This window comes from Nerophis ophidion, linkage group LG01, assembly GCF_033978795.1.
Source record: "Nerophis ophidion isolate RoL-2023_Sa linkage group LG01, RoL_Noph_v1.0, whole genome shotgun sequence".
In the NCBI taxonomy this organism is placed as follows: Eukaryota; Metazoa; Chordata; class Actinopteri; order Syngnathiformes; family Syngnathidae; genus Nerophis; species Nerophis ophidion.
The window spans coordinates 19,448,716-19,475,718 of record NC_084611.1 but is presented as its reverse complement, the minus strand read 5'-3'; the positions used below and the strand labels follow the sequence as shown (position 1 = coordinate 19,475,718).

Here is a 27,003-nt window from a genome sequence, read left to right as displayed (position 1 = left end):
CAGCAAATCTGTCTTCGGGCCAGTCGGGCGCGCCAATTTCTAGTGCGCCGGGCCTGCTTCCTGGTCGCGATGCACCTTTCGGTGCTCGCCTGTTGCATCTGTGGCGGGGACTCATCTTGGCGTGCTCTGTTGTCGGGCTCGTGATCGGGTTGCCGTGGTTTTCTCCTCGTGGTCGTGCCCCCTTCGCCTCTCTTACAGTCTAGGACATGGGTGTCAAACTCTGGCCCGCGGGCAAAAGCTGGCCCGGCGTGTAATTTAATTTGGCCCTTGAGGCAATATCAATTTAGCATTAGAGCTGGCCCGCCGGTGTTATACAGCGTCGGTGCCGCTGTAACAACACATTCACCGCTAATACTCATACTTGCCAATCCTCCTAATTTTCCCGGTAGACTCCCGGGGCAACCATTCTCTCGAATTTCTACCGATTTCCACCTGGACAACTATATTGGGGGCGTGCATTTAAGGCACTGCCTTTAGCGTTCTCTACAACCTGTCGTCACATCCGCTTTTCCTCCATACTAACAGCGTGTCACATAATATTTGTGGCTTTTACACACACACACACACACACACACACACAAGTGAGTGCAAGGCATACTTGGTCAACAGCTATACAGGTCACACTGAGGGTGGCCGTATAAACAACTTTAGCACTGTTACAAATATGCGCCACACTGTAAACCCACACCAAACAAGAATGAAAAACACATTTCAGGTGAACATCCGCATCGTAACACAACAAAACAAATACCCGGAACCCCTTGCAGCACTAACTCTTCCGGGAAACTTCCAGCAAACTGACCAATAATTAACGTTTTATTCATGCATTTTCTCTTGCTACTTCAAGGTTTGAATGTTTGGTTCATTCATTATTGTTATTTTATTTTCAAATTTATTATTAGCCTGTGGAAAAAATTTGATATTTACCTCAGAAGATTGCAAATAGAAAAAAAGGCATTACATTTTTATTTAAATTTTATTTGATATGCCATTGATATATTTTTTAATAATTATTATTATTATTTGAAACTGGATTTTGCATGTCACTAAAGTTATATAAGCCTTGCTTGTTCAATATTTAATGCAAAACTTGTTTGGGTCCCTATTAAAAGGTTAATTTGTTTAACCTTAGCCCGCGGCTTTGTTCCGTTTAAAATTTTGGCCCACTCTGTATTTGAGTTTGACACCCCTGGTCCAGGAGCAGATGCGCAGATTGTGAGCAGGTGTGTGTCTTACACACCTGACTCAAATTACTGTTCTTGTGCCGCTCCGCGTGCGTCACGCCTCTCCTCGCCGCCGCATGCCCCGCCTCCTGGCCTCCATCTTGGTCCAGAACGCCTCTGTCCGCCCGCTGTCGGCCCGTCGGCTGCGTCTCTCCACAGGCACTAAATGGTAACACCCGAATAAGTTTTTCAACTTGTTTAAGTCAGGGTCCACGTTAATCATTTCATGGCAAAAGCCATAAAACCGACTAAAATCAGATGTTTTTTTTTTAATATAACGACATTGGAACCGGAAGATTCTATTTAAAGACGCCATGTGTAGTGTTGTGTGCTGCATTAATATAAAACAAAATATATTGATCCATGATCTGTCTTTCTGATGCAGGATACCATTAAGCACCTTGTTTTTCCTTGTCTTGAAATAACTTTCGGTTCCGTTGTTGGAATATATTAAAAAAAACTTTTTTTTTTGTCAGTTTTTTTTTTGTTTCTGCTGACTGCTGATTTAAATTTTTGTTACATGAACCATTTTTTTTTTTTTATGTAATTATTGATTTTTGTATGTTTATATGTCAGGCTGCAACGATAAATTGATCAAATCGATAAATTGGATTAGAAAAAAGATTTGAGTTATTTTCTCTATTTACTGTGTTTACCGAATACAAATTATTCAAATCCGAACCACATTGAGTGTCATATTAAGTGGACCCCGACTTAAACAAGTTGAAAAACTTATTCGGGTGGTACCATTTAGTGGTATATTGTACGGCATATGTACTGTACTGTGCAATCTACTAATAAAAGTTTCAATCAATCAGGAATTTAAGAAATGAGGCCGTAGTTTCCATATGGCCTCTGCAATGGAGCACACATGATGGCGGTGTGTGTTTGTGTACTGTGATCTGTGTGGCGGACAACAGCGTATAGTTTTTCTTTTTTAATTTTTATTAATGGACACATTACCGTACAATTTCAATGTTAAAAATGTGCATTTATTAGACAAAAAAAAACAAAATTGAGGGTAAGCAGAATTTTTATTTATTTAAAGTACTTTCTCTAAAGTGATTGATTTTTCTTTACATCACTTTGTGTGTTGAGGAAAGCGATATATGAAACCAATTATCATTATTTTAATTTAAAATATATTTGAGGCTTTAAAGGCCTACTGAAATGAGATTTTCTAATTTAAACAGGGATAGCAGGTCCATTCTATGTGTCATACTTGATCATTTCGCGATATTGCCATATTTTTGCTGAAAGGATTTAGTAGAGAACATCCACGATAAAGTTCGCAACTTTTGGTCGCTAATAAAAAAGCCTTGCCTGTACCGGAAGTAGCAGACGATGACGTCACCGGTGTGAGGGCTCCTCAAAATCTCATTGTTTATAATGTGAGCCTCCAGCAGCAAGAGCTATTCAGACCAAGAAAGCGACAATTTCCCCATTATTTTGAGCGAGGAGGAAAAATTCGTAGATGAGGAAATTTAGAGTGAAGGACTATAAAAAAATAAAGTTAAAAAAAAGGCGTTTGCATTGGGAGCGATTCAGTTGGTTTTAGACACATTTACTAGGATCATTCTGGGAAATCCCTTATCTTTCTATTGTGTTGCTAGTGTCTTAGTGAGTTAAATAGTACCTGATAGTCGGAGGGGTGTGTCCACGGGTGTGTTGACGCCAGTCTCTGAGAGAAGTCACGAAGCTGCAGCAGGACAGAAGCTCTGCTGATCTCCCGTAAGAGGCGACTTTTTACCACAATTTTCTCCCCGAAACCTGCCGGTTGACAAGTGGTCGGGAACCATGTTCGCTTGACCACTGTGATCCATAGTAAAGCTTCACCTCCGGGAATTTTAAACAAGGAAACACCGTGTGTGTGTGTGGCTAAAGGCTAAAGCTTCCCAACTCCATCTTTCTACTTTGACTTCTCCATTATTAATTGAAGAAATTGCAAAAGACAGAACCATGACATGATTTACACTTACTGGCTTAAGAAGCTACCTGCACTTCATTAACGATTGGTTGGCAACACAAATGAACACTGCTGCTAACACCAGGACAAACTCAGGGCATTCAATCGATCACAATTGGACGGTTTGGTTCGTCTTAGAAGTCGTTCCGCCTCTCATCCAAGTAGGCTTCATCAGTTCATGTTCCTAGACTTAGATTGGTTAGGGCCCACGTCCCCGGATTGTAAATAATCAAATATATATACTTGTTCTTATGCTTTCTGAGCTCACTATGGTCACCACTCGCTGTAAATGTCTTACCAAGTGAGACCTACACTGTTACAATGTCCATTTCTCAAATGATATAAGTGTTGATGACTGAAGTATGCTGATTGCAACCCAACCTAAACCCCCCACCTCCCCAACCCCCCGTCCCAACCCCCTCCACATCCCAACCCCCCAGATTGTAAATAATATAATGTATATACTCTGATGAATACCATGATTTGATTAACGTGGACCCCGACTTAAACAAGTTGAAAAACTTATTCGGGTGTTTCCATTTAGTGGTCAATTGTACGGAATATGTACTGTACTGTGTAATCTACTAATACAAGTTTCAATCAATTGAGCAAAGATCTAGTCTTAGTCTTATGGTGTTCTTGGGAGGCAACTCAGTATTCTTCTTCCTCCAAACACGACGAGTTGAGTTTATACCAAAATGGATACATGGATGATACAGCAGAGGATTGGGAGAATGTCATGTGGTCAGATGAAACCAAAATAAAACTTTTTGGTATAAACTCAACTCGTCGTGTTTGGAGGAAGAAGAATACTGAGTTACCTCCCAAGAACACCAAACCTACTGTGAAGCATAGGGGTGGAAACATCATGCTTTGGGGCTGTTTTTGTTGTATATGGGCAAAGGGAAGGAGGCAACACCAGGACTGAACTGCGGTTTTAGAAGGTTTATTAAAACCTTTGATGAATGTGTGGGGTGTGGATGCTACTACTGGAGAATGAATGCGGACGATGTGTGGAAATAACAATGTGGAATTTACCAGAGGGTGTTGTCTTTGCGTGTTGAATGTATCTTTCGTCAAATCCAAGGGGGAAGGCAAAGAGGCAGTCAACAGTGAGGCAAGCGGTCGGGGGCTTGAGAGAGGCAACGATGTCCGGTTCCAAGCAGTGGTCCAGGATCGGGGAGAGCAGGCAAAGATCCAGGAGGAGGTCGTGAGGCAGGACACGATCACAGAAAACATCAAGGGGGATTGACTACGTTCTGGCGAACGTCTCTTGGCTTCACTGGTCTTTTATGTCACTCCCTCTCGTCAAGTCCAGGTGTTTTGATTCCTGATTGTGTGCAGGCTCGTTTCTGCGTGGGCGTGCTGCGCTCAGCACAAGTGGGGACGTGTCTGAGCATGCCGTCAATGGAGGAACGCTTTGGCGCGCTGTCAGAGGAGGCGTCCGCAGAATCCAGCCGCAGAGGAAACGCGGGTTCGACTCCGCGCCATGACAGTTTTTCTGCTAAGGGGACAGGACGATTGATCCGTGTTAAGGAAAGAATGAATGGGGTCATGTATCGTGAGATTTTGAGCCAAAACCTCCTTCCATCAGTGAGAACTTTGAATGGTTGACCAAATACTTATTTTCCACCATAATTTACAAATAAATTCTTTAAAATTCCTACTATGTGAATTCCTGGATTTTTTTTTCACATTCTGTCTCTCACAGTTGAAGTGTACCTATGATGAAAATTACAGACCTCTGTCATCATTTTAAGTGGGAGAACTTGCACAATCGGTGGCTGACTAAATACTTTTTTGCCCCACTGTAAATACATTTAATGAAGTCAAATACAAATAAGGCAACAAGAGAAGTATCCTACAGTTCTATTTTGTAAAATAAATCTGAACAGCCGATATGAGCATCTACATCAACTATATGATTTGCCTGAGAAGCTGGACAGGACAAAAAAAGAAATAAAACAAAATTTAAAAAAATAATTATACAGTTATATTCATTGGTTGGAAATCAATTATATTTTGAAGCAATTGAGGTAAGCAGCAGAGGTGCATCTATAATCACTTCATACTTGTTTAGCATTGACTGTGGACTAACAATCATTTTATCATTTGTACTAAAATAAAGGTTGTAGGATCCATCCATTTTCTACCGCTTATTCCCTTTCGGGGTCGCGGGGGGTGCTGGCGCCTATCTCAGCTACAATCGGGCGGAAGGCGGGGTACACCCTGGACAAGTCGCCACCTCATCGCAGGGCCAACACAGATAGACAGACAACATTCACACTCACATTCACACACTAGGGCCAATTTAGTGTTGCCAATCAACCTGTCCCCAGGTGCATGTCTTTGGAAGTGGGAGGAAGCCGGAGTACCCGGAGGGAACCCACGCATTCACGGGGAGAACATGCAAACTCCACACAGAAAGATCCCGAGCCTGGATTTGAACCCAGGACTGCAGGAACTTCGTATTGTGAGGCAGACGCACTAACCCCTCTGCCACCGTGAAGGTTGTAGGATGTACACTATTATCAGTAAATGATCAGAGACACTTCGGTTTGCATTGATTTAAGACTGAGCATAACTCTAACTGTATGAACAATACAGCCACATTAGATCCTGACGACATTACAATACTAAGTACGAACAATAAAATATTGAATATCAACAGTGTGTGAAGGTCAACTCCTACCTTGTTTACTTCCGCGACGACCTCTTTAAAGTTTTGTAATCAATCAGAAATATCAAGCAGCTAAAACGCGCCAAACATGTGTGCAGGATGTTTTGCATATCGCCCATCATGCATTGTAGTGGATGTACATGTACATAGGTGTAATTTTGAATGAGATGATAGGTTGATTGGCAACACTAAATTGGTCCTAGTGTGTGAATGTGAGTGTGAGTGTTGTCCATCTGTGTTGGCCCTGCGATGAGGTGGCGACTTGTCCAGGGGGTACCCCGCCTTCCGCCCGATTGTAGCTGAGATAGGCGCCAGCGCCCCCCGCGACCCCGAAAGGGAATAAGCGGTAGAACATGGAAAATGGATGGATGAAATTTTCTGTGTACATGGTTATAGTTCATTTGAACTATAACCATGATAACCATCAAAACAACCATTCCTGAGTGGGAAGGGTTGCTTGGATTTGGTAATATAAAGTAATACTGTGTTCAATTTACTCAAAATAAAAGACCTCATGGTCAATGAAAGTAAATGCTCACAATGATCATAAATTGGCACCTTAATTGAAGTACCTAAACTCTCAGGCAAGTAAAACTGCACACAAAATATGCAGTGAGCCAGCTTTCTTATTATGGGCCTGCTGCAATGCCAGCGCCCATTCACATGCTGCTCAACAGCAGTGGACGGGCACTTGCAATGCAAGTAGCCCATATTATTATTGCTCATACTTCAACTTTTATGAATATTATTCTTATAGTTCGCACGTTTCTCTTACCGCCACTACGAGACGAACTGGCCAAAGAACCCCCACGTATGTTATACCGTCTGAAAGGTCTCGTTTGGGCCGATGTTCGAAATCTAAATTGGGAACATTTTGTGTTACCATGCCGACGCTATTCACGAATAAATCCAAAAATGGGCCAATTGATTAGGTATGGCGCTTTGGTCTAATACGAGACGAACAGCCAACGAACCCCACATATGTTATACCGTCGGATAGGTCTATTTTCTGCTTATGGATGTAATTTAAATTGGGAACATTCACGATGTAACAAAAATTGCGCCAATTGTTTTGCGAAAATGGACCAATTGAATGGGTACCCATATTTTGTCTAATACGAGACGAACCGGCCAACGTACCCCCACACGTTATACCGTTGGAAAGGTCTCGTTCGCCCGGATAGGCGTGTTCTAAATTGGGAACATTTTGTGTTACCATGCCCACGCTATTCACGAATAAATCCAAAAATGGGCCAGTTGATTAGGTATGGCGCTTTGGTCTAATACGACACGAACACCCAACGAACCCCCACATATGTTATACCGTCGGATAGGTCTATTTTCTTCCTATGGATGTAATTTAAATTGGGAACATTCACGATGTAAAAAAAATTGCGCCAATTTTTTTGCAAAAAAACGGTATGCCTATTTTGTCTAATACGAGACGAACCGGCCAACGTACCCTCACACGTTATACCGTTGGAAAGGTCTCGTTCGCCCGGATGGGCGTATTCTAAATTGGGAACATTTTGTGTTACCATACCCACGCTATTCACGGATAAATCCAAAAATGAACCAATTGATTAGGTATGGCGCTTTGGTCTAATACGAGACGAACAGCCAACGAACCCCCACATATGTTATACCGTCGGATAGGACTATTTTCTGCCTATGGACGTATTTTACATTGGGAACATCTCAAGTTTCAATGGCGACGTTATTCACGATGTAACAAAAATTCCGCCAATTGTTTTGCAAAAATGGGCCAATTGAATGGGTACGCATGTTTTGTCTAATACGAGACGAACCGGCCAACGTACCCCCACACGTTATACCGTTGGAAAGGTCTCGTTCGCCCGGATGGGCGTGTTCTAAATTGGGAACATTTTGTGTTACCATCCCCACGCTATTCACGAATAAATCCAAAAATGGGCCAATTGATTAGGTATGGCGCTTTGGTCTAATACGAGACGAACAGCCAACGGACCCCCACATATGTTATACCGTCTGATAGGTCTATTTTCTGCCTATGGACGTATTTTACATTGGGAACATCTCAAGTTTCAATGGCGACGTTATTCACAATGTAACAAAAATTGTGTCAATTGTTTTGCCAAAATGGGCCAATTGAATGGGTACGCATATTTTGTGTAATACGAGACGAACCGGCCAACGTGCCCCCACACGTTATACCGTTGGAAAGGTCTCGTTCGCCCGGATGGGCGTGTTCTAAATTGGGAACATTTTGTGTTACCATGCCCACGCTATTCACGAATAAATCCAAAAATGGGCCAATTGATTAGGTATGGCGCTTTGGTCTAATACGAGACGAACAGCCAACGAACCCCCACATATGTTATACCGTCGGATAGTTCTATTTCGCTGCCTATGGATGTATTTTACATTGGGAACATCTCAAGTTTCAATGGCGACGTTATTCACGATGTAACAAAAATTGCGTCAATTGTTTTGCTAAAATGGGCCAATTGAATGGGTACGCATATTTTGTCTAATACGAGACGAACCGGCCAACGTATCCCCACACGTTATACCGTTGGAAAGGTCTCATTCGCCCGGATGGGCGTATTCTAAATTGGGAACATTTTGTGTTACCATGCCCACGCTATTCACGAATAAATCCAAAAATGGGCCAATTGATTAGGTATGGCGCTTTGGTCTAATACGAGACGAACAGCCAACGAACCCCCACATATGTTATACCGTCGGATAGGACTATTTTCTGCCTATGGATGTAATTTAAATTGGGAACATTCACGATGTAACAAAAATTGCGCCAATTGTTTTGCAAAAATGGGCCAATTGAATGGGTATGCCTATTTTGTCTAATACGAGACAAACCGGCCAACGTACCCCCACACGTTATACCGTTGGAAAGGTCTCGTTCGCCCAGATGGGCGTGTTCTAAATTGGGAACATTTTGTGTTACCATACCCACGCTATTCACGGATAAATCCAAAAATGGACCAATTGATTAGGTATGGCGCTTTGGTCTAATACGAGACGAACAGCCAACGAACCCCCACATATGTTATACCGTCGGATAGGACTATTTTATGCCTATGGACGTATTTTACATAGGGAACATCTCAAGTTTCAATGGCGACGTTATTCACGGTGTAACAAAAATTCCGCCAATTGTTTTGCAAAAATGGGCCAATTGAATGGGTACGCATGTTTTGTCTAATACGAGACGAACCGGCCAACGTACCCCCACACGTTATACCGTTGGAAAGGTCTCGTTCGCCCGGATGGGCGTGTTCTAAATTGGGAACATTTTGTGTTACCATCCCCACGCTATTCACGAATAAATCCAAAAATGGGCCAATTGATTAGGTATGGCGCTTTGGTCTAATACGAGACGAACAGCCAACGGACCCCCACATATGTTATACCGTCGGATAGGACTATTTTCTGCCTATGGATGTAATTTAAATTGGGAACATTCACGATGTAACAAAAATTGCGCCAATTGTTTTGCCAAAATCGGCCAATTGAATGGGTACGCATATTTTGTCTAATACGAGACGAACCGGCCAACGTACCCCCACACGTTATACCGTTGCAAAGGTCTCGTTCGCCCAGATGGGCGTGTTCTAAATTGGGAATATTTTGTGTTACCATACCCACGCTATTCACGAATAAATCCAAAATGGGCCAATTGTTTAGGTATGGCGCTTTGGTCTAATACGAGACGAACAGCCAACGAACCCCCACATATGTTATACCGTCTGATAGGTCTATTTTCTGCCTATGGATGTAATTTAAATTGGGAACATCTCAAGTTTGAATGGCGACGTTATTCACGATGTAACAAAAATTGCGTCAATTGTTTTGCCAAAATGGGCCAATTGAATGGGTACGCATATTTTGTCTAATACGAGACGAACCGGCCAACGTACCCCCACACGTTATACCGTTGGAAAGGTCTCGTTCGCCCAGATGGGCGTGTTCTAAATTGGGAATATTTTGTTTCACCATGCCCACGCTATTCACGAATAAATCCAAAAATGGGCCAATTGATTAGGTATGGCGCTTTGGTCTAATACGAGACGAACCGGCCAACGAACCCCCACATATGTTATACCGTTGGAAAGGTCTCGTTTGGGCCGATGTTCGAAATCTAAATTGGGAACATTTTGTGTTACCATGCCCACGCTATTCACGAATAAATCCAAAAATGGGCCAATTGATTAGGTATGGCACTTTGGTCTAATACGAGACGAACCAGCCAACGGACCCCCACATATGTTATACCGTCGGATAGGACTATTTTCTGCCTATGGATGTAATTTAAATTGGGAACATTCACGATGTAACAAAAATTGCGCCAATTGTTTTGCAAAAATGGGTATGCCTATTTTGTCTAATACGAGACGAACCAGCCAACGAACCCCCACATATGTTATACCGTAGGATAGGTCTATTTTCTGCCTATGGACGTATTTTACATTGGGAACATCTCAAGTTTCAATGGCGACGTTATTCACGATGTAATAAAAATTGCGTCAATTGTTTTGCCAAAATGGGCCAATTGAATGGGTACCCATATTTTGTCTAATACGAGACGAACCGGCCAACGTACCCCCACACGTTATACCGTTGGAAAGGTCTCGTTCGCCCGGATGGGCGTATTCTAAATTGGGAACATTTCGTGTTACCATGCCCACGCTATTCACGAATAAATCCAAAAATGGGCCAATTGTTTAGGTATGGCGCTTTGGTCTAATACGAGACGAACAGCCAACGAACCCCCACATATGTTATACCGTCGGATAGGTCTGTTTCGCTGCCTATGGATGTTTTTTTAATTGGGAACATTTCAAGTTTCAATGGCGACGTTATTCACGATGTAACAAAAATTGCGTCAATTGTTTTGCCAAAATGGGCCAATTGAATGGGTAGGCATATTTTGTCTAATACGAGACGAACCGGCCAACGTACCCCCACACGTTATACCGTTGGAAAGGTCTCGTTCGCCCGGATGGGCGTATTCTAAATTGGGAACATTTTGTGTTACCATGGCAACGCTACTCACAAACAAACAAAAAACAAATTTTGTTCACTACGACAGTTTTATATATATATATATCATTTGGTATATAAAACATGCTGACTGTAATCATGCTATCGTTAGCACTCATGCTAGGTGTTATCATTTTTGTGTAAGCATGCTACTGTTTTAGGCTAGCTCTGTGGCTCTCTTTTGTTACACCTAAAACTCCCGGATTCAGACACTAATAAGTACGGCGGCTTCCTGCGACCACCAGCCAGAGGTCGGGGGCACAGATAGCAGTCCCATCAAAATTTACGCAGGAATTTTCTAGTTGAACTTGTGACTTCTGGCGGACCTGACTGAAGAGGGACACTCCTGATTTAGATAGTAAAACTGGCTGTCCAGCCTTGGACACGTAAACGCGCTGTTAGTTTATATGAGAGATATGAAGATACATGGCTATGACTATACAACACAAGCTGATCCTTCTCCAGAGTCCCCACTTTGCACACATGTGAAAACAGAATACACAAGTTCTCCTCCATTGCTGTCGTAGGGCAGCGTGCCACATTTTCACGGACTAATTCAACACATTATTGAGTACTGTTCAGTTTGTCATAGAAGAAATTGGGCCTCTCATCCGAGCAGGCTTCCTCAGAGTTGGTTAGATCTAGTTTGGTCTCAGACTAGATCTGTCTATGAACATGAACTGATGCAGCCCTGCTGGGATGACTTCTCCCAAGTACAAGGGTGGCATGGGTGCGTGAAGGAACAAGGATGGTGCCAGTGATGATCGTTGAAAAAGGACTAATTTACTGAACATCACATCAGATCCTGACCAATAACTGTGTAGTATCCACCCAAATGATATCTCTCCACCTAGACAACCTGTTTTTATGGACCGATATGATGTTATCTAAGTTTGTAAGGTTCATGGTACTGCAGTTGACTCCATCATGACCAGATTAAGGCATGCATTTGAGAAACTAAGGGTTCCCTAAACTTTGAGCTTGGGCCATAACTACATTTTGCCGATATCTAAACATAGAACATGCGCTCACGGGGATCTAGTTGTTTCCCTGCACAGATTTAGAAGTCATCTCTTGAGGGATGTTTGTTATCGCACATTTGCATGTCACGTTTAATGGCCATACTTTATTACTGGCTGTTTGCTTGCCCCCAAGAATGTATAGACTTAGACAATCTGAAAAAAACAAGTTATTTCATAGTATAGTAGATACTACAGGATGGATTGACGCCTTAAGAATACGATGACCTGATGAATGAGAACACCCATTGACAACACGGTTATACTATCACAAACAAGACCTAAATGCAAGGTTGTCATGACGGGGGGAGTCGCAGCTTGCTGCGAGGATTGTTCTCCCGGGATGCAATCAGACTATTATGGACACGGCTTGAAGGTAGGAACATTATTTGATTATTCAAACTCAAAAAAAAGGAACAAATAAAGAGGCGCACGAGGCGAAAACACAACTTAGACAGAACTATGGACAAGAAACAAAACTCACTAAACTGTGGCATGAATAAATAAAACTTACTTGGCTTGAAAACGAGCAGCATGAACTATGGCGTGAAAACTAGCAATGTCGCCAGGACGACTGACTGGGAGAACAGGCTTACATAAAAGTCTCTTGTTTTACATGAGGCAGGTGAAACTAATGGGTCGTCATGGTAACTAAACAAGGGAGCGTAAACAGGAACTAAAAGTGTCCAAAACTACAGAAAATAACAAAACATAATCCAGACCACAAAACATGACAAAGGTGTTTAATTTATTTCATTTTCTTACACATTGACCCATACAGAAATAGAACGCAAATAGATGCAATTTAAATGTCTATTCAGTGATCTTTCGTAAAATGTATTTTATTTTCTAACATTAACTGGAAATCTCTTCATGGAATTTCCACAGCTTCTGCTAATTACACACCATTAAGTATTTGTATTTTTGATGAAACCCCTGTCACAAAAGGCAACAGTTGTGATTTAAGTTGAGATTTAAAAAAAAAAAACAATCATGTTCCTTTGAAATCTAAAAGCAAACAGTGACGGTATTTCAAATGCACCAGACAGAAGAAACTAAACGGTCCCTACAGTTACAGTGCACAGAGTCTGCAACTGAGAGAAATGTCTCACAATTGCGATAATACCCGACAGCCTCACTGTGACTCCATTTTTCACATTATGACTCATTTCAATCATTGCGACTCAAATGTTATACAATATGACTCATTTCAGAACAAAAGCAATTCAAGCAATATTTCCAGGAATGCCATGGATCTTCCAGGCATTGGATCTACCCGGGCAACGGCACCACTCTCCTTCCAGCCACGTAAACTTCTACTATGTTGCGGTCGTCACCTGCATGACACCAACCAAACCATCAAGTCGGTGATGCGCGGCAGACTCAAGAACGGTTTGGAATCAGACTCAGAAATGGTCACTTACCTAAATTCAAGAACTTTTCCAGATAAATCTGTAAAGGAAAGTGGTGATAAATCAGTTAGGTTTAGATTTTGCAACCAAATAAATCCCCTTTCAAACATACCTCTGGCTTCTCAGGCTGCATCAAGTCAATGGGCCCACCAGGAACTGCTACATTCACTCTCAGTGCGTCAAAGTCTTTGCCCACCTCAAAATTTCCAATTTGGTCATCAAGGGACAACGCTGCAGACAAAACACATGTTGACAAAAAGGCTACTTCACATCCTAATACTGGAGATTTATATCAGGGGTGTCCAAACTTCAATTTGGCCCTCAAGACGGCAAGAGTTCAAAAAGAAATCTGGCAAGGCATGGTGTTAGCATATTATGTAAAAATACACATTTGGATTAGTGCTTAAATGTCACATTAATGAGGGTGACTCAGCCCATTGACCATGAAGCATAGTTTCTAGTAATAAAGTGCACAGCATTTACTTATGGTTGACCCAATCCAAACAACCTTCCATAATCATGGTGCAGAAAAAACAATCAACCAGCACAAAAGGTCATCACACATGGTCACACATAACACATCCTGCTCACTGAACTTTGTGGATATTATTTAAAAAACAACAACATCCAACTACCATAAAAAAAGCAAAGTTACACCTATTCAAATCCATTTTAAGGCATGATGGGAAAAATGCAAAATGCAAGCTCTCTCGATATTTATCCATGTTTGGGGCAAATTTCATATTTGAAATTGATATTTCTGATTGATTACAAAACTTTAAAGGCCTACTGAAACCCACTACTACCGACCACACAGTCTGATAGTTTATATATCAATGATGAAATATTAACATTGCAACACATGCCAATACGGCCTTTTTAGTTTACTAAATTGCAATTTTAAATTTCCCGCGAGTTTGTTGTTCAAAACGTCCCGTGACGTCACTGACCGTCAGGAAATATTAGCTCAGTACCACTAGCGGCTAAAAGTCGTCTGCTTTAACCGCACAATTACACTGTATTTTGTACATCTGTGTTGCTGAATCTTTTTCAATTTGTTCATTTAATAATGTAGACTATAAAGAACAATGTTGTTGGTGGAAAGCGGTGGATTGCATCTGTCTTTAGCACCGAGACACAGCCGATGTTTCTTTGTTTGTTGTGAAGCGGAGCGGTCAAGCGAACTTGTTTTCTCTACGTCAACCAGCATGTTTTTGGACGGGGAAATTGTGATATATATCTTACCGGAGAAATCATTGGATTATTCGTCATCCTGCAGCAGCGGCAGCTGTGAGCTTGGCTCCTCGGCTTTTCTCTGAGACACTCCGTGTTCACCGCAGCCATCCGACCTCGAAGTATGTCTTTACAATCTTTAAAATCTCACTAAAACACTATTAAAACAAGAAGCAGATAAGGGCTCTTCCATAATTATCCTAGTAAATGTGTCTGATTACATCTGAAACGCTCACAATGCCGACGACCAGAGCCGTCGCCTTTTTTTTCCTTTTTTTTTTTTTTTCTAGTCCTTTACTATCAATATCCTAATTCACAAATCTTTTATCCTCGCTCAAATTAATGGGGAAATTGTCGCTTTCTCGGTCCGAATTGCTCTTACTGCTGGTGGCTCCCATTAAAAACAATGTGATATGTGTGGAGCCCTGCAACTTGTGACATCACGCGCACATACTTCCGGTAAAGGCAGGGCTTTTCTATTAGCGACCAAAAGTTGCAAACTTTAATGTCAATGTTCTCTACTAAATCCTTTCAGCAAAAATATGGCAATATCAGGAAATGATCAAGTATGACACATAGAATGGACCTGCTATCCCCGTTTAAATAAGAAAATCTCATTTCACTAGGCCTTTAAGGAGGTCTCATTAAGGTAAACAAGATAAAAGGTGAACTTTCACATACTCTTAATGTTCAACTCTAATTAATATTGACTACATATACATTATAGCAACAATTTAAAAATCCTTTATAAATATATTTATTGAATAATACTTCAACAAAATATGAATGTAAGTTCATAAACTGTGAAAAGAAATGCAACAATGCAATATTCAGTGTTGACAGCTAGAAATTCTGTGGACATGTTCCATAAATATATATATTTTTTTGTGAAGAAATGTTTAGAATTAAGTTGATGGATGTCTATTACAATCCCCAAAGAGGGCACTTTAAGTTGATGATTACTTCTATGTGTAGAAATCTTAATTTATAACTGAATCACTTGTTTATTTTTCAACAAGTTTTTAGTTATTTCTATATCTTTTTTTCCAAATAGTTCAAGAAAGACCACTACAAATGAGCAATATTTAATAAATCAGAAACTGATGACATAGTGCTGTATTTTACTTCTTTATCTCTTTTTTTTTCAACCAAAAATGCTTTGCTCTGATTAGGGGGTACTTGAATGAAAAAAATGTTCACATCAATGAAAAAATGGTCGAGAACCCCTGCCTTAACCCATCGAAGATAATCAGCAGCATTATTACAAGGTGTCTACTTTGGGTGATACCTTGGCTGCCTCCGAGTGTAGCCAGTCTGAACACCTCCTGGAAGGTGAGCGTCTCATGGTGTCGGTCCTGGATGGTCAAGACTTTGGACGTGTCCATGGCCCTCCTCACGGCATCCAGCATGGAGGCAGAGTAGCCACCCGCCACGTCTGTCACAGGAGGCATCAGAAGGATCGAATAAATCATTGGGGTCAAACTCTGGCCCGCGGGCCAAATAGGGCCAGCCGTGTATTTTCATTTGGCCCTTGAGGCAATATCAAATTAAATTAGAGCTGGCCCGGCAGGATTATACAGCGGTTAACACCGCATTCACTGTTCATACTCATACTTGCCAACCCTCCTGATTTTCCCGGAAGACTCCCAAAGTTCAGTGCCCTTCCTGAAAATCTCCCGGGACAACCATTCTCCCGAATTTCTCCCCGGAGAACAATATTGGGGTCGTGCCTTAAAGGCACTGCCTTTAGCGTTCTCCACAACCTGTCGTTACGTCCGCTTTTCCTCTATACATACAGCGTGCCGGCCAAGTCACATAGTATATGCGGCTTGTACACACACACACACACACACACACACACACACACACACACACACACACACACACACACACACACACACACGTGAATGCAAGGCATACTTGATCAACAGCCATACAGGTCACACTGAGGTTGGCCGTGTAAACAACTTTAACACTGTTACAAATATGCGCCACACTGTGAAGCCACACCAAACAAGAATGACAAACACAATTCGGGAGAACAACCGCACCTAAATACGACATGAACACAACAGAACAAATACCCAGAACCCCTTGCAGCACTAACTCTTCCGGGATCCTACAATATCAACCCCCGCTACCACCAAACCCCGCCACCCTTCAACCCCGACCACTTCATTATTTTATTTTCAAATTTATTAGCATGTGGAAAAAGTTAATGTTGATATTTACATTAGAAGTGTTGGGATGTCGCATGGCTGCAGTTGTGTGACCTCAAGTATGCAAAAATCCAGGAGAGCAGAAAGCCGGTAAGATGATTTTAATTTCATCAAAGTAAAAGATATAAACAGAAAGCAGTCTTGCATGGAGATGTTCCCAACATGGTTTTAACTTCGAGCACTGAGGAGTGCTCGAGTGAAACATAAATAGACCTATGTTGATTGACAGCAGCTGAGGACCGCTACCAATCAACGGCGAGTGTGACAAAAACAGTGCTCAGCGGAGTAAACAGGAAGTATGACAAAATAAGAGCACTGAACAGGAAATAAAGTACAAAACACGAAAAACTATCAGAAAGTAAGTGACAGATCGTTACAGGACCTCCCCCTCAAGGAACAGATACCAGATGTTCCCTGGAAAAGAAAAATGGAAAAAAAATGTCCACAAAGTAAGGGAGGGTGGAGGGAGGATTTGGTGGAAGGTCGCCAAATCTCGTGTCCCCGCAGCCAGCGAGGAAAAGTCAGGTGGCGACGGCGCGTAGAGCGCCGCTGGAACTGGCGGGGCGGGCGGCCACGGAACAGCCACATCATTGGCCGAAAAAGAGACCAGTGCATCCCGCGAGGAGGACGCCCAGGGCACGGCCACATCCGCGGCTGACGTGGAGGCGGGCGCGCTGAAGCAGGCCCGGAGACAGCAGACAAAGCGGCGGGGGCTGCAGCCAAAACAGATACCTCTGCAGGAGGCGGCTGAGGAGCCGATGTTGGTGCCGGCGTGGAAGCGGCAGACGTCATCAACGGCGTGGAAGCGGCAGACGTCATCAACGGCGTGGAAGCGGCAGACGTCATCAACGGCGTGGAAGCGGAAGACGTCATCAACGGCGTGGAAGCGGAAGACGTCATCGGCGGCGTGAAAGCGGCAGACGTCATCGGCGGCGTGAAAAGCGGCAGATGTCATCGGCGGCGTGAAAGCGGCAGATGACGCCGGGCGAGGAGCAGCAAATGCTGGCCGAGGAATAGCGGATGCCGGCGGTGACGAAGCCCGGCGTGGTGCTGCTCTTGGCGGCGTTGGAACCGTGCGTAGTGCCGGCGTTGGAGCTCGGCGTGGAGCCGGCGTTGGGGCTCGGCGTGGAGCCGGCGTTGGGGCTCGGCGTGGAGCCGGCGTTGGGGCTCGGCGTGGAGCCGGCGTTGGGGCTCGGCGTGGAGCCGGCGTTGGGGCTCGGCGTGGAGCCGGCGTTGGGGCTAGGCGTGGAGCCGGCGTTGGAGCTGTGCGAAAGCCCGCTAGGGACGTAGATGTCTCCGTGGAAGGAGACGCTGGCGGGGATGACAGCGGTGTGTGCCTGGCTGCACCGCAGTGTATAGTGGGCCCCCCTCCACTAGGTGGCTGCCAGACACCGTTCACACATGCGGGAAAACGTGCCTGCTCGTCGGAGTCCCCCGGTGCGAAAACCAGGGACGGGCGGGAGGGGACCAGGAGGAGGGACGAAGACACGTCCCGTGCCGAGTCCCAGCAGGAGGACAAAAGCGACCTCACTGTGGGCTCCACTGGAGCTCTCGGCGAACCAAAAAAGAGAGCGGGAGCTGGCAAAAAGAGCAGCCGGGGAGCAGCCGCTGGAAGCTGCGTAGGAGCAGGGAGAAGCAGCTCAGCAGACGACGGGAAGGATGGCGGCGGCGGACGTGCCGGTCGGAGAGCCGCAGTCGGCGACGGAGCCGCAGGAGCCGCGAGACGTGAAGGAGGAGGCGGGCGCGCCGGTCGGTGAGCCGTAGCCGGCAGCGTTGCCGAGAGGAAGGATGGCGGCGGAGGACGCGCCGGTCGGAGAGCCGTAGCCGGTAGCGTTGCCGCGGGAGCCGCGAGGCATGCAGGAAGTGGCGGACGTGCTGGTCGGAGAGCCGTAGCCAGCCGTTGAGCCGAGAGGAAAGATGGCGGCGGGGGACACGCCGGTCGGAGAGCCGAAGCCGGTGGCGTTGCCGCGGAGAGAGGGTCCGCGTCTGTAGGCTGGGACCGCACAAACCTGGCCTTCAAGTCCTCCAGGAATTGTGCGGTCCAGAACGTCGGCTGAGGATTGCCGACAGGGATTCTCGCGAGGTCACAATTTTCTGGCTCGAAGTTACTGTTGGGATGTCGCATGGCTGCAGTTGTGTGACCTCAAGTATGCAAAAATCCAGGAGAGCAGAAAGCCGGTAAGATGATTTTAATTTCATCAAAGTAAAAGATATAAACAGAAAGCAGTCTTGCATGGAGATGTTCCCAACATGGTTTTAACTTCGAGCACTGAGGAGTGCTCGAGTGAAACATAAATAGACCTATGTTGATTGACAGCAGCTGAGGACCGCTACCAATCAACGGCGAGTGTGACAAAAACAGTGCTCAGCGGAGTAAACAGGAAGTATGACAAAATAAGAGCACTGAACAGGAAATAAAGTACAAAACACGAAAAACTATCAGAAAGTAAGTGACAGATCGTTACAAGAAGGCTGCAAATAGAAAAGAGGCATTACATTTTTTATTAAAATTTTATTTCTGTGATGTTTTTTCGTTTGTTTTTTGAAAGTTGATTTTGCACTATTAGGTTATATAAGCGTTGTTAAAGCAAATCAGTGTAGCAAACTGAGCAATAATTAACGTTTTATTCATTCACTTTCTCTTGCTACTTCAAGGCTTGAATGTTTGATTCATTCATTGTTCTTATTTTACTTTCAAATGTATTATTGGCCTGTGGAACAAGTTTATTTTTATATTTACCTCAGAAGGCTGCAAATAGAAAAGAGGCATTCGATTTTTATTTAAATTTTATTTTATATGCCATTGATGTTTTTTAAATATTGTTATTATTATTTGAAACTCAATTTTGCATGTCACCATAAAGTTATATAAGCCTTGCTTGTTCAATATTCAATGCAAAACTTGTTTGGGTCCCTATTAAAAGGTTAATTTGTTCAACCTTGGCCCGCGGCTTTGTTCAGTTTTAAATTTTGGCCCACTCTGTATTTGAGTTTAACACCCCTGAAATAAATCAATCAAGGCCCTATCAAGCTCAGGCGGAACATATTGGTGTGAGCAGAGGTCTGTTTGCGCTCGCAAAGTGTTCCCAATCACATAGGAGGTGAGTCGCTGGGCCAGGTATTCAATATCCACCCCCAAGTGCCATTGCACTCGCAGAAAAAGACACATTGCAAGCGCAAACAGAGTCTGCAACAAAAGGCTTCGCGTGCGCGGACTGTTTTCTGGCACTGTTTTTACGTAATAGTAGGGATTCACGAAAACTTCACAGAATGCCACAACAGGGCAGTGCGCGAATTTATCAACAACACTCAGGAACGCCGCTGGCTTCGCTGGGCGCAAGCTCATCTAAGATGGACTGATGCAAAGTGGAAAAGTGTTCTGTGGTCCACATTTCAAATTATATTTGGAAACTGTGGACGTGGTGTCCTCCGTAACAAAGAGGAAAATAACCATCCGGATTGTTATAGGCGCAAAGTTGAAAAAACAGCATCTGTGATGGGAAGGGGGTGTATTAGTAACTTACACATCTGTGAAGGCACCATTAATGCTGAAAGGTACATACAGGTTTTGGAGCAAGATATGTTGTCATCCAAGCAACGTTATCATTGACGCCCCTGCTTATTTCAGCAAGACAATGCCAAGCCACGTGTTACAACAGCGTGGTTTCGTAGTAAAAGAGTGCGGGTACTTTCCTTGCCCGCCTGCAGTCCAGACCTGTCTCCCATCGAAAAAGTGTGGTGCATTATGAAGCGTAAAATACGACAGCGGAGACCCCGGACTGTGGAATGACTGAAGCTCTACATAAAACAAGAATGAGAAAGAATTCCACTTTCAAAGCTTCAACAATTAGTTTCCTCAATTCCCAAACGTTTATTGAGTGTTGTTAAAAGAAAAGGTGATGTAACACAGTGGTGAACATGCCCTTTCCCAACTACTTTGGCACGTGTTGCAGCCATGAAATTCTAAGTTAATTATTATTTGCAAAAATATAAATAAAGTTTAGGAGTTTGAACATCAAATATCTTGTCTTTGTAGTGCATTCAAATGAATATGGGTTGAAAAGGATTTGCAAATCATTGTATTCTGTTTATATTTACATCTAACACAATTTCCCAACTCATATGAAAACGGGGTTTGTAAGTTGAAAAGGATTTGCAAATCATTGTATTCTGTTTTTATTTACAATCTACACAACGGTGGCAGAGGGGTTAGTGCGTCTGCCTCACAATACGAAGTTCCTGCAGTCCTGGGTTCAAATCCAGGCTCGGGATCTTTCTGTGTGGAGTTTGCATGTTCTCCCCGTGAATGCGTGGGTTCCCTCCGGGTACTCCGGCTTCCTCCCACTTCCAAAGACATGCACCTGGGGATAGGTTGATTGGCAACACTAAATTGGCCCTAGTGTGAGAATGTGAGTGTGAATGTTGTCTGTCCATCTGTGTTAGCCCTGCGATGAGGTGGCGACTTGTCCAGGGTGTACCCTGCCTTCCGCCCGATTGTAGCTGAGATAGGCGCCAGCGCCCCCCGCGACCCCGAAAGGGAATAAGCGGTAGAAAATGGATGGATGGACAACGTGCCAACTTCACTGGTTTTGGATTCTGTAAATAAGTATTCGTAGCCTTTGCTCAATACTTTGTTGATGCACCTTTGGCAGAAATGACAGCCACAAGCTTGGCACACCTATCTTTGGGCAGTTTCGCCCATTCCACTTCGTAGCACCTCTCAAGCGCCATCAGGTTGGATGGGAAGAGTTGGTTTTCATCCAGGATTTCTCTGTACATTGCTGCATTCATCTTTCCTGCTATCCTGACTAGTCTCCCAGTTCCTGCCCCTGAAAAGCAACCCCACAACATGATGCTGCCATCACCAGGCTTCTCTGTAGGGATTGTATTGGCCTGGTGATGAGCAGTGCCTGGTTTCCTCCAAACATGATGCCTGGCATACACGCCAAAGACTTCAATCTTTGTCTCATCACACCAGAGATTTCAATTTCTCATGGTCTAAGAGTCTTTCAGGTACATTTTAGCAAAATATTATAAATAAATGGCTTCTGTCTGTCAGGCTTGCCACTGACAGTTTGTTTGTGTTTTATTTTTTCCTCTGTGTGTGTTTAGTATTTCCTGTCCTTAGTTCCTGTCAGCACTCTTATTTTGGTTCAGCTTCCTGTTTGTCTCCCTGTGTGCTGTTTTCCCTCAGCTGCGGCTGATTGGCATCTGGCCACACCTGTGGTCAATCAGCCCGCTCCTATTTTACCTGCTTTGTTCCTCCAATAAGGGCTGGATTATTGTCGCTCTTGTGTCGTTGCTACCTGTTGTGTCGTGGATTGTCGATGTCACTTCTTGTCGCTCTTGACGTATCTTTGCAGCGTAGCAGTAAGATATATTTTGTTAGCTATTTGTAGCTTACTGGCTTTTGTTCCCTGCTTTCAGTTTTTTTTGTTTATAGCTCTTTTTGTTTGTTATCCGCCCACGTGCGCGCTTTTTGGTTGTACATTTTTTTTGTTCTAGTTCTAGTATAAATACATGGGTTGTACTTGTATAGCGCTTTTCTACCTTCAAGGTACTCAAAGCGCTTTGACACTACTTCCACATTTACCCATTCACACACACATTCACACACTGATGAAGGGAGCTGCCATGCAAGGCGCTAACCAGCACCCATCAGGAGCAAGGGTGAAGTGTCTTGCTCAGGACACAACGGACGTGACGAGGTTGGTACTAGGTGGGAATTGAACCAGGGCCACTCTTCCACTGCGCCACGCCGTCCCTGCGTAGTATTTTAAAATAAACCATGTTTTCTCACTTCATGCCTGCCTCCTTCTCTGCATCTTGGGGTTCGTCAACAACAAACTTTGACACTGTCTGACCACTCTACCATACATGTTAGATAGCCGGATTGCTGCAGAGATGGTTGTCCTTCTGGAAGGTTCTCCTCTCTCCACAGAGGAATACTGTAGCTTTGACATCGGATGACCATCGGGTTCTCGGTCACCACCCATTTCTGGACTAAGATAAATGCAGCAATGTACAGAGCTACTTTCCCACCACTTGTGGCAGTAATGCGTCAGTCAGTTGACTGAGTGACGAATGACAATCTCAAACAACACAATGTGTTGCAACAATTGTACCTCTGCGTCAAAGAGCCTCCCGTGGGTTTTAACTTCTTGGATCATATTAATTATTTCTACCTATTTCTACGGCAGTGCTCGTTAATACCTGCTGCGGGGCAGTGATTGCGTTATTGAAGTGACATCGTTTGGGGACATCTCTGTGCTGCTGCGGTCTCCTGATGATCCCACTATGGACTGGACTCTCATTATGTTAGATCCACTATGGACTGGACTTTCACAATATTACAATGTCCATTGCACCAGTCGCCCTTTCCTCTCCAAGGTTTCTCATTGTCATCCCACTGGGTTGAGTTTTTCCTTGCCCTGATGTGGGATCTGAACCGAGGATGTCGTTGTGGCTTGTGCAGCCCTTTGAAACACTTGTGATTTAGAGCAATATAAATAAACTGTGGAGAGACGCAGCCGACGAGCCGACAGCGGGATAGGACAGACGGCAGTCCTATCCGAGATGGCGGCCAGGAGGCGGGGCATGCGGCGGAGAGGAGAGGCGGGGCGCACTGCAGCCACCCGAGTCAGGAGCGTAAGCGACACACCTGCTCCCAATCTTTACATCTTCTGCTGCAGTATAAAAGGGGAGAAGGAGGAACAATCGCGGCAGAAGTAGGCGAGGAAACCACAGCCAACGACAACAACGCACACGACGAGAACGTCCCAGATCACGATGAGCCCCCGCGGCAGACTCAGCCACGCGCCACTGAAAGGTGCGCTGCGATGAGCAGTAAGAGCCAGCGCGCTAGAAAGTGGCGCGACCGACTGGCAAGAAGATGACATGTTTATTGAAAAAATAAACCCGAGTCAGACCTGTTACAATGCGTCTTGTATCAATCGGCACTGCAACCCACGTTGGGCGCCACTGTGACGGGTCTCTAGCCATCCTCGTGTGGGTTGCAGTGCCGATCGATACAGGACGCATCGTAACAGGTTTGACTCGGGTTTATTATTTCAATAAAAATTTCATCTTCTTGCCAGTCGGTCGCGGCACTTTCTAGCGCGCTGGCTCTTCCTGCTCATCGCGGCGCACCTTTCGGTGGCCGGTGGCTGCGTCTGCCGCGGGGGCTCATCTTGATCTGGGTCGTTCTCGTCATATGCGTTGACTCGGCTGGCTGCAGCGTCGCTCCGAGTGCGCCCCGCCTCTCCTCTCCGCCGCATGCTCCGTCTCCTGGCCGCCATCTCGGATAGGACCGCTGTCAGTCCTATCCCGCTGTTGGCTCCATCCCTCCGCATAAACATTGATTGATTGATTGATTGATTGATGATGGGTCCCTTTCACATTTTAAATCGATACGGTACCTATTCACCATACCTGGCAATCGATACCGGTTCAAATTCCTACCTGTTCCCAGTCCCAGCTTCACTTTGTGCTTCAGGACTTTACGTACATCGAGCATCCCACTGCACAACCTTGGGGACATGAACCAGCATCCGTCAGTCGGTGAGTCACAAAAAGAGATTACACGAAAGAAACCAGAATGACTTACGAGATGTTGGAGTTGGGACAGTGCGACAAGGAGGCTCCGGTTTCTCGGAACAAGGACAACTCTTCATCACTGAGATGGCAACCATGCGCCATCACGGTCTGTGAGGCAATACCATCATCAACCGTCGGGTTTCTTCACCCGTCTGAAGATCTGACCTCACCTTGTTGGTAAGCAGGTTGTGTTTGTGGTAGACATCGGTGTAGGAATCATAATCAGGGAAGACCTCCTTCACAATCTTCACCTCCTCAATATTTTCACTAATATGACTCTGGAAATAAAACAACATGCAACAGGAGAGTCTAAGCCGCTCCTTTTTTCCTAAGCTTTGGATCTTATAAAACGGTGCGGCTAATTTATACATTATTTTGCAAGTCATATGTATAAATTATTTGCAAAATAATTTATACATTTATAAATAAATTTTTATTTTTTTTTATTTTTTATTAAATCAACATAAAAAACACAATATACACTTAGAAATAGTGCACCAACCACAAAAAACTTCCTTTTTCATTACAAAAACGTCCCTTTTTCATGACAAAGAAGAAAAAGAAAAAAAAAGGACACCTCTCGTGGGACAAATTATTAAGCGTTGACCGGTCCGCGGACACAAAAAGGTTGGGGACCACTGGTTTAAAGCACTATTTATGTATTTTTTATGATAAGTGCTAAAAATGTTTTTGCTTGCGCGCTTTGTACGCTCACATGAATTATTTGTGCCCCAGGTGTGCCCCAGTACAGTATTAGGTCTAGTGACGCCCCTGTACAGACACCCTTTGGAAACAATTAAGGTATGTAAATAGACATTTGCAAAATATTTTTGTGTAAACAACTAATTTCACAAAATATATATCTCCGGTTTATAGTCCGGTGTGGCTAATGTATTCCCCCACACTTGTTTACCTGTATCTCACCTTTTTTGTAAGGGGCGCTGGAAGCCGCCAGACCCGTCAGCCATCCTGTTCTTTCTCCCTGTAATGTTTGTCTGATCTTGAATGGGATTGTGCTGGAAATTTTAATTTTCCTGAAGGAACTCTCCTGATGGAAAAAATAAAGTACTATCTAATCTAATCTAAAATATACATATATATATATATATACACATATATATATATGTATATATATATATATATATATATATATATATATATATATATATATATACACATACATACATATATATATATATATATACACACACACATATATATATATATATATACACACACACACATATATATATTATATATATATACACATACATACATATATATATATATATACACACACATATATATATATATATATACACACACACACATATATATATTATATATATATATATATATATATATATATATATGATTAAGGGCTATATAAATTAAATTTGACTGATTGATATATACTCAAGTTTTTAAATAGACTTTGTTTTAGACCAGTTGACCTGCCGCTTCTCTTTTTTGGCTCTTAACTAGTCATTATTAAGTACTTATTAATGCCTTATTCGACATGGCCTTATTATACCCTAACCCTCTAACCCTGACACTAACCCTAACCAAATAACTCCAAAATAAATCTTTATTACTTAGAGTATGTTCCACTACTGTCCAAATAACTCTAAATTAAGACTTTGTTGCTTATAATGTGTTCCCCATTCTAAAGCGTTACCAAAAACATCTAACTTTGTCTTGAATTTGAAAATAAAACAACTTTTTTTTTTCACTAAAGAAGGGTTCAGTGAATGCGCATATGAAACTGGTGGGGTTCGATACCTCCAACAAGGTTAAGAACCACTGCTGTAGTTTTTAAATAGACTGTTTTAGACCAGTTGACCTGCCGCTTCTCTCTTTTTTGTCCCCCTTTACGGCTTAGAGAGGTTTCCAGGTGGACAGTCTCACTGTTCTAAGTCATGACCTAGTGTAGACCAATCCTCTATGACCTGAAAGGGAGACCTCCTACGATAAAGTTTATTATATTTAAAAATGCACTTTTTCTGACTTCCTTTTTATGTTAAAGTATAAAAAAACAGTGGGGCAAAAAAGTATTTAGTCCGCCACCGATTGTGCAAGTTCTCCCACTTAAAATGATGACAGAGGTCTGTAATTTTCATCATAGGTACACTTCAACTGTGAGAGACAGAATGTGAAAAAACATTGCAGGAATTTCTTAAAAATGTATTTGTTAATTATGGTGGAAAATAATTATTTGGTCACTTCAAACAATGAAGATCTGTTGCTCTCACAGACCTGTCGCTTCTTCTTTAAGAAGCTCTTCTGTCCTCCACTCGTTACCTGTATTAATGGGACTTGTTTGAACTCGTTATCTGTATAAAAGACACCTGTCCACAGCCTCAAACAGTCAGACTCCAAACTCCACTATGGCCAAGACCAAAAAGCTGTCGAAGGACACCAGGAAAAGAATTGTAGACCTGCACTAGACTGGGAAGAGTGAATCTACAATAGGCAAGCAGCTTGGTGTGAAAAAATCAACTGTGGGAGCAATTATCAGAAAATGGAAAACATACAAGACCACTGATAATCTCCCTCGATCTGGGGCTCCACGCAAGACCACTTCCCGTGGGGTCAAACTGATCATGAGAACG

At 43.4% G+C, this 27,003-nt stretch overlaps 1 protein-coding gene across 3 annotated transcripts in view; it reads right to left on the bottom strand.

Annotated features, from left to right (window-relative positions):
* gda (guanine deaminase) overlaps positions 1 to 27,003 on the bottom strand; it is an 81,687-nt gene that overhangs the window by 15,510 nt on the left and 39,174 nt on the right. Inside the window, exons 8-14 of one of the 3 annotated variants that reach the window (XM_061897884.1) lie at positions 24,562 to 24,669; positions 24,402 to 24,499; positions 24,257 to 24,324; positions 15,865 to 16,011; positions 13,456 to 13,574; positions 13,356 to 13,383; positions 12,661 to 13,268 (exon numbers count right to left, since the gene is read on the bottom strand). In XM_061897884.1, the coding sequence (XP_061753868.1) occupies positions 13,204 to 13,268; positions 13,356 to 13,383; positions 13,456 to 13,574; positions 15,865 to 16,011; positions 24,257 to 24,324; positions 24,402 to 24,499; positions 24,562 to 24,669 (633 nt within the window). In that variant the 3' untranslated portion in view covers positions 12,661 to 13,203. Of the gene's footprint in view, positions 1 to 4,114; positions 4,694 to 12,660; positions 13,269 to 13,355; positions 13,384 to 13,455; positions 13,575 to 15,864; positions 16,012 to 24,256; positions 24,325 to 24,401; positions 24,500 to 24,561; positions 24,670 to 27,003 lie in introns of those variants that run through there. The other 2 variants (XM_061897873.1, XR_009806472.1) reach the window with 2 other exon arrangements.